Source organism: Cryptotermes secundus, unplaced genomic scaffold (genome assembly GCF_002891405.2).
Source record: "Cryptotermes secundus unplaced genomic scaffold, Csec_1.0 scaffold1491, whole genome shotgun sequence".
NCBI classification, from domain to species: Eukaryota; Metazoa; Arthropoda; class Insecta; order Blattodea; family Kalotermitidae; genus Cryptotermes; species Cryptotermes secundus.
In genome coordinates this window covers 347,564-356,033 of record NW_019745109.1, presented here as the reverse complement: position 1 = coordinate 356,033, position 8,470 = coordinate 347,564, and the positions used below count along the sequence as shown (strand labels likewise).

The 8,470-nt window shown below is 36.2% G+C and overlaps 2 protein-coding genes across 5 annotated transcripts in view; both read right to left on the bottom strand.

Annotated features, from left to right (window-relative positions):
* Positions 1-632, bottom strand: part of LOC111875044 (phosphonopyruvate decarboxylase) — a 21,733-nt gene extending 21,101 nt beyond the window's left edge. For all 3 annotated transcript variants that reach the window (XM_033755701.1, XM_023871069.2, XM_033755702.1), the window contains exon 1: positions 546-632. The gene's annotated coding sequence lies outside the window, so the exon portion shown is untranslated. The remainder of the gene's footprint in view (positions 1-545) is intronic.
* Positions 633-675: 43 nt separating this feature from the next.
* Positions 676-6,757, bottom strand: LOC111875045 (UPF0547 protein C16orf87 homolog). 2 transcript variants are annotated; one of them, XM_023871071.2, is made up of 3 exons: positions 6,306-6,757; positions 5,138-5,323; positions 676-3,563 (listed from the first exon to the last, which is right to left on the bottom strand). In XM_023871071.2, the coding sequence occupies exons 1-3, from the start codon at positions 6,351-6,353 to the stop codon at positions 3,330-3,332; spliced, it is 468 nt and encodes a 155-aa protein (XP_023726839.1). In that variant the 5' UTR covers positions 6,354-6,757; the 3' UTR covers positions 676-3,329. The 2 variants fall into 2 exon arrangements, with proteins under 2 accessions (XP_023726839.1, XP_023726840.1); XM_023871072.2 differs by having other exon boundaries at positions 676-3,560.
* Positions 6,758-8,470: the final 1,713 nt, after the last annotated feature.

Genomic DNA, 8,470 nt, shown 5'->3' with positions numbered 1-8,470 from the left:
GGTGGGGGGGGGGAAGCACATGTGCAACACACATCCAACATGACACATAAAGGTAAATCTTAATGTAATAAGATTAATAAAATTAAAAGAGCACTCTTAAGAAATGGATCTCGAAGGTATGGTCTGAATTAAAGCACCTAAGGACACAGTCCAGTATGGTAGTGGTCTGAACATGTTAACGAATATTCAGGTTCCATAAACCATGGGAAATTCATTAACCAACTAAGCATCTACTATGTTCTCATGAAGGATTATGTGCCATGGAGTTAGATAAAGTTGTAGAGAATCTAGCATCTGCTTGAAGAGATATTAGAAATGACATATTACAAGAAGTCTTGGTAAGATATTTGAATTTCTTAGAAATATTCCTACATATTATTAAAGCAAAAAAGAAATTTTATGGTTACAAATTATATCTGCAGGTGTGAAATATGAGTACATGAACATTATGACCATGCAAAGAATCACCACTCACAGTAACTGAAGAAAACTTGTACAAGAAATGGTAGTAATATGAATCTCGGAAATAATCATATAGTTTATACCTTGTTTAACATAGAGGTTATGTTCTTGAATTATAGTGGGGATATGAAGACTGTGTTTTGCAAAGGTTCTGTCTTATGTGAAATAAGCAATAGTGAGAATCAGCCTCTGAAACACATGTATACAAAGGCATTACAACAATTGGCTTTTATTTATACCTACTGTACATACAAATAAATATCAGAAATCACTGTAACATGGTAATAAAAAAACATGCTGTATACAAAGAAAGTGCCTTCTCAGATTTTTCTGCACATCAGTCATAGCTTTGCTAGACTCTATTTAAGTTTTCTTTTGAAAATTTATTTAACGACACTGTCAGTGTCATGACTATAGAGCATCAAGTTTAATACTTCTGATAGAAGATTTGTTGACATGAGAATGCCTTCCAACAGACGCTACACTTTAACCATGCCGTATATTATAAACCATGTCAATTTTTTGTTCAGGATCATTACTTTTCTAACTCATTTTGCAACAGTATCACTATATTTACACTCTGAAACAATATTTAAGGGTTAAAGAATACAGTACTATACAAATAAAAAGGGAAAGTTGTAGGATACGAGGTTCTCACAGTGGTGATTACAAAGAGTTCCATCTTCTGCGATATAACACTGTGTAGTCCACTGAAAGTGAACCAACGTTTTAGAGGAACATGTTGCTCGGCTTGCTACCTGCTTCCCGCTGATTGCTTGCTTGGTGTCTTCAGCCCTGGGCTCCACTTGGTGCCTGCATCATGCTGGTTACTTGCCTGGCTTATTCTCTGACTCTGAAGATCAAGGTAACATGCTTCTCTTAAATGACAGTTGACTTTCAACAGACTACATGGCATTATATCCCAGAAGGATATTCCAAGTTCGTGAATTATCTTGCATAGATGTTCTTCCAGTGAAAGTCATGGCATCACTGAGGCTGGGCAGTAGGCATGGGTACGATGTGATCTCAGTTGTGCCCAAATCTGTGTACTAGATATGCACTTCCAAATGTGTCATCTAAAGCAGGTGTCTAAACATGATATATAATCAAAATCAAGTTAATCCCATGTTAAAAGGGAATACTGTGTGTGCAAATACAGCACGTCCTTTAGACTTTCTGGTGTAAAGGCAAAAGTGTTTCAAGAATCCTATGAATCAATACTACTCATATATTTAATAGATTTAAGAAACTTCCTGCCACTGATTCTGCACTGACTGAGATAAGTTCACTTCAATGCAGGAAATGACACCGTTAGCTTAAAAGGATATGGACACAAATAAACTAACACAGACGGCACCATCAAACTGGGAGAATGGCATTCACCTTTACCATTAACAAAACATTCACGTACAAAGAGACATCAAGCACAAACATCTGGAAATCTGGTGGCAGTTTTTAAAGGGCTGCACTATTTAAAACACACAGTCCTATTTCCTTATTTCAGTTCTTGGAAAGTTAATACATGATTTATTTTGGTTTCCAAAAGTGAAACAACCTGTCTGGTTTCACCACTAATTAATTTTCTGAACCAATCTGCAAGTTTCTATGAAAGCAGACAGGAAGATTATGAAGTCACACAGATACCATATTTTAAACACTTAACATCAACATTAACTATGCTGTGGTGATATATAAATGTTGTACTTTGAGGGAGTCTGAAATTCTGGGTGGTATAGATTTTTTAAAAATGTGTAACCTGTGGAAATGTAATTTTGGAATAAAACTGAAATTATTAGAATATGACAATTACATAAAATTTACCGCTACAGCAGGGCATTCTTTCAAAATCAACAAGAGGTGAACTAAATTTGTACATTCACTAGCAAAACACCAGAATTCTCTCGTTCTGTTGATAATGGTTAACAACGTTTTCAAAGTTTCTACAGCACTATCTGAACACTGAAATATCACAATCCTTTTAATGAACAGTTCCCACCCTGCCTTAACATACAAGAAATCTGTTTGTACAAATTATGGTTGTAAATTACACTCAACGAGATTTTATCACAAGACAACAATGATGATAGCAATGGATGATAATGATACATTAAAAAAAAAAACTCTTCAACTTACATATCTGTCACAAACAACTTTTTACGTGAATTTATACAGTTGCCATGCTATTAGTTTGCATTTATGATTAAAATCACCTCAATGAATGTTGCTTCAGAAGATTTATAAGGCTGAAGAATTGTATGAAATGCTTCTGTCCTAATTAGATTGTTGGTGCCGCTGACAAAGATTTAAAATTAAACAGAACAATTCCCCCCAGAACTGGTTCATTCATTCAAAGTTAACACACAAGACTTCTCTATAAGTCACTTTCACTATGAAAACATAAATACTCCATTTATCATAAAATAATTACCAATAAAATGCCAATGGATGTAATGGAGATGGAAGAAACGTAAGTTTTTATCTCATACAGACATCTTTAGAATGAAGTAATACAACAGCAGAATAAATGATCATAGGAAGGCTGAGTTCCACCTGATTTCTGTTGATACTGTCCAATACAAACACTGCAATTCAGAATACCTGAATAAGACTAATATAAAAAAAATGGTTATGTTGCTCAGATCAAATCAGCCTTCAATTTACAAACCAAATTTGCATTTTCTCACTATTCCTGCAACAATATAGATGTAATGAATAAATGTATAAGGGGTGGGCCCTTGCACCGCGACCACAGTGATCTACAGATGTAAGTCAAACATATACAGCATAAATACATATTGTGTTTCTTTTCTATACAAACATTAAATCAGTTGCCTTGATGCACTACACGTAAGTAGATTAGAACACTATTATTCCCTCCATGATGTGGAGCCAATCTTTCTGTTTATTTCAGCAAGAATGACAAAACACTTGAGGCTATTTTCAGGAGAGACTGCTGATAATGAAATATCTTTCTCCTCGTGTTCTTTCTCAACTGAGGCTTTCTTCTTTCTCTTTTTCTTAAGTCTGTGCTGGCCTTCTACGCTGTCTCCTTTTCTGTGCTGTTCACCATGAATGTCACTAGTATTCCGACTCCGTTTCTGCTTTGGATAAAAACGAAACAAATATTGACATAAACAGGATACCAGAAGAAACCTCATCAATAATATTAAGAACATACTGCCAATAAAGCATCAGGTACGGTGACAGTTTCACAAGAAAAACTCTTACAGAAATCCAATACAAATAAGAACCAACATGTTTTTGCTTCAGTTCTTGCATGGAAGTCTTCCTAGGTGATGAAGCGAGTGAAATGATGGATGAAAGGCTTTGGATATACAGTATACTGTGACGTGATCACAGATTCAACTTGCTTCTACTATAACAGCTCCTACATGAAGGACAGGTATTGCTGCTAGTGGCAGCTGGGAGAACTACTGCATAGCATGCGAGATTACAGATTTGTTTTCGTATAACTTTATAAAAATGGTGAATTTTCTTACAAATGTTTACTGGATGGACGAGTATTCAGTATGCTCAAATACCATATAACTGAGAAATTATTGTATAGACCAGAGTTTGAAGCCAATTATTAATTTACCCTTTAAACTAAGAAGTAAACAAGAATATAACACTGCCACACTTTGTGGCATGGCTTTCCTACCTTGTTTTATTAAAATTTCTAATCACTGAACTATTAAGGATTCAGTTACAGGTACATTTTACTTGACACATTTATGTTAACATATTCCCTAAAAGCAATTTTTGTTCAAAATGTAAATGTAACGATGTGGCAACCATGAAAATTATTTCTGAGTGAACAGTAACTGATGAAAGATAAAGATCTGTTTTATAATGCAAGGTTCAACAGAAGCGGAGAAGGCCGAAGAACTGAAAATGTGAAGCAAGAGAAATGCTTCTACCACCTACCAAACAGAGTAACATGACTAAACAAAGGGGGTTTGAATTCCAGCAGGGGGAGAAATATTTTTTTCACATTCTGGAGGCCCAGTATTTATAAATCTGTGCGCATATCACAGAGTTGTATGCAAAAACATTGCATGTGTTTTACCATACTTCCTTTCAGGGCTAATTACTACACCATTTCCTTATACTTCAGGCTTCTTGTTTTAACTGATGGAGAATGTCAGCCATAATATGCATTTGCAACATTAAGGTTCTAATGGCAGAGTATACAGATACAGTTTTCTGTAACATAACACCATGTATAATACAGCATCTGAGGTTCTCACAGTGGTGGGTATCTTCTGGGATATATAACAGACATTTCAGAGGAACATATTGCCTCCATCTTCAGGGTTGAAGAATAAGCTGGTGAAGAAACCTATGTGAACACAGATGGCAAGCTTCACACTAGTTTCTTGCTTGGCCTATTCTTTGACCCTGTAGTTGGAGGTGATATATTTGTCTGAAACACTGACTTTCAATGGACTACATGGCGTTATATCCCAGAAGATAGTACTCAACACCATGTAGTTTGGTTATCAATTTACCATCCTATACAGCATTACATTGTATTAGATTATAATAGAAATAAAACAATTATTTGGTTTATGATGAGTAATTCACATTGTGGTGCACCTAAAAATTCACTAACTAATCAACAACTCCATACTCCTTGAAAGGGCATAAAGTGTACCTTACCAAACACATTTACCTTTTTTGTTTGTTTTTCATATTCCAGGGCATCATAATAATTAGGTTTTCCTCGCTTCACTCTCTCTGTTCGCCTCCGTTTGGTAATACCTTCATCCCTCACTTCTGCTGCTTGTGCTGTAATAACCGCACGGCGAGCAGAGAAAAAATTATGTCCACATGGGCAGGCCTTGCATGCTACTGGCAGCTGCAACACATAACACATCAAGTATATCAAGTAAAGTAGGATAATAAGGAGCCATCTAAAATGAACTTCTACTCAGTCATGGCTTGTGTATAATATTCTGACAAAACCCATCTGACAGAAAAATGATATTTCTTCTACTAAAGGAAGTTAATAAAACTACAGAGATTTCCCAGAAAAGAGAATCAAACAGATACGTATACTTGTGAATATGATATGTTGTACTCTGACTTGGTATACATCCTTCTTACTTGGATTTACTAGGATCTATGAGATGCACCTATATTTACATATTTAAAACATTTGTACCACCATAAATCACTATTTGGGTTGTTTAATTAACTTTTATGTATTCTTCTTCATACTTACAGGGCTTATAACTGTAAAATGGCAGGCCCAAGGGAACAGAGTAAGTAGCTGAACAATGGGGCTTCTTCAGATAGGGTTAGATTTTGTCTTCTTGACACAAAACCTCTACTGCATGCAGATTAAATATGTACTAACTTACAACAGCATTATCACAAAACCTAACTTAAATTCGGTACATAAAGTTAAACGTCGTGTGGTGCCGTTATTCCAAGTAGATAACTGATATACACGTTCATTTCAACCGCCACTATAATGGCCCATCACTGTGGCTCAGCATGCACTGCTCACTATTCTTCAGGTAAGAAACTGACCTATTCAGAAAGAACAGCACTACTAAGGTTATGTGGACCAGAACGACTTGCAACATCTAATTATCTTACTTTATTGACTATGACAGAGTTTTGGGGTCATGGTCGCTGGTGGTCCCATTAACACCGCTCATGTATTTTCCTAAACTTTGTCTCATAAAGATCATTTTCAAGGCTGCCGTGTTTATTCACGATATATGGTTAGCACATGCAAAGGCCGTATTTAACGTTTACATTGTTTCCTTTTCGCATATCACTAAATAAATGGCAGTACACCGTTACGAAAGTAGAAAACACTTTATACTTACCTGCTGGACACATTTTGGACAACTTTTTGTGATCATCTTTTTGGGCATTCTGATTCCTACATCTTTAAACACAAAACACAACCAGGCAGAGCCAAATTCAAGTTTTGTTTACACTACATATAAAAATGTAAATTACTCTCTACAAATTAACAGAAAAAGAAGACATTTCCTTCTGTCTGTATGCTTTCACTGAATTTTAAATCCCAAGACATTAAATGCTCACAACCCTTACAACTACACTGACAATCGGTCACCTCACACGCCTCACACATAACTCCGCCAGCTTGCAGCAACGCACTTCACCATCCTATTACCCCAGTTGTTCGCTATTTTGTACTCGGTAATCCATAACCGCCATAACATCTATAACGTAAGTTTTTCCCAAGTCCGCACAAGACGAAATACCTTGTGTCGTCGTCGCTTGGTAACGCAATTCTTACATCTTCAAGGCACGTTAGTAGAATCCGTAATTTTATTTTCGTCATACGTCTGGTATTCATACGCCGGTGGGAAATTCAAACGCACCATGTTAATTCTTTCCTTGCCGAATGCCAGTGACTGTGTGCGCGTATAGTATATTGAAATTATATTAATATACTGCGCTACTTTCCAGAATTACTGGGTTTTCGGAAGTTAGTTCTTTCTAAGGGACCCAACAGACTAAGTGTCTCCTCCCTCACCTGAGGATGGAAACAGCTCCAGTTTCTGAAACGTTTTCTAATTATACCAGATGATGGACAAAGTACAAAACTCCAGTAATTCTGAGTGTCATACAGAACCCTTAAGAATATACTTTCATTACTTTTATTGAGAATAATCTTATTGTTACATTGTTTAGAAATAATACTTTTCCAATAGGCTTACCTTCATTTTGCAGTAGTCAGCCAGCTTTGGGGTTTGGGGTGGTGCTAACAACTACTCATCGTTAAAAATATGCTTCTTACAAAACGTCACAAAGTATGTCAGACCTGGACGGATTCTCTGGATAAACAACTTAAGGTAAAGAAAATGGTCATAAGATTTGGTACATGGAATGTATGAAGTTTCTATAGGGTACGTCCAGAGTGCCACCTACTATACCCACCCACCTGTGCAGTAACTTCATAAGGTTCTAACAAAATTGTAGAAAGGGAAACCTTCAATAACTCAACATTTAGTACACTGTTTGACAACCAGAATTAGCATCTAATACCAAATTAAACCATAGTACATATTCTGTTCAGGAAATATCAACTATCAGTCATGTGGGTGTTCTTCATATGAGTAGTTCTTAAGAAATCTAGCGAAATTGGGTTCAACTTCTATAACCATCGTGCTAAATAAATATTTGCTAAATTCAAAGATGTTCTAAGTGTATATCAAAGTTGAGTCTAGTTCTGCAAGACAGCAACAGCTTCATATGTTGAATGTTTTCTGTATAAAATATACTATTAACAATCCCAGACAATTTCCATACAAAATCAAAAGACAGCAGAATATTACTGACAAAAAGCTGTACCTATGGACAAGAAACAAGTTAGTACAGAATATGTATATACGTGATGTGAAATGTAATACAATTCTACCTTCAAGGAAGACTGAATTTGAAAAACACATTTAGGAAAACTATGTTTCATTTGAGGTTCTCACAGCAGTGACTATGAAGATTTCCATCTTTCGTCTTATATAACACCATGTAGCCTGGTCAAAGTCAAGTGATATTTTGGAGGAACAAATGGTCTGCATCTTCAGAGTAAAAAAGTAAGCCAAGCAAGAAACTGGCATGAAGATGTTACTCTTGTCTTGTCCCCTGGTGTTTGCTGTTTTTCAGAATAAGTCAGGGGGAGTGGATTGGTTGGTTTGGAAGTTCCCTCTTGACCTACATAATCCTCTGTTTTCTGCACATAGTATGTTTTGCTTGCTGCCTGTGTCATGCTTGTTCTTGCTTGGCTTACTGGCCCTGAAGATGGAGGTGGTATGTTCCTCTGAAACGTTGATGGACTCTAACCAGACTGAATAGCATTATATCCCACAACACATACTTCACATTCAGGAATGTTTATGTACAAGTTTTTTCACTCATTAGGAGAACTGGGCTTGTCATCTGCCAGCATTCTGTCTTAGGCCCTCTATGACTAATTAAACTCTGCTAAACTTCTACTAAACATGCTACTCCTACCAAAGAC

Coding starts and splice junctions, on each gene's coding strand:
- LOC111875045 (XM_023871071.2), bottom strand. CDS start 6,353: ATGCCCAAAAAGATGATCACAAAAAGTTGTCCAAAATGTGTCCAGCAG. Junction 5,324..6,305: donor GTCCAAAATGTGTCCAGCAG/GTAAGTATAAAG, acceptor TATGTGTTGCAG/CTGCCAGTAGCATGCAAGGC. Junction 3,564..5,137: donor ATGAAAAACAAACAAAAAAG/GTAAATGTGTTT, acceptor TTTTATCCAAAG/CAGAAACGGAGTCGGAATAC.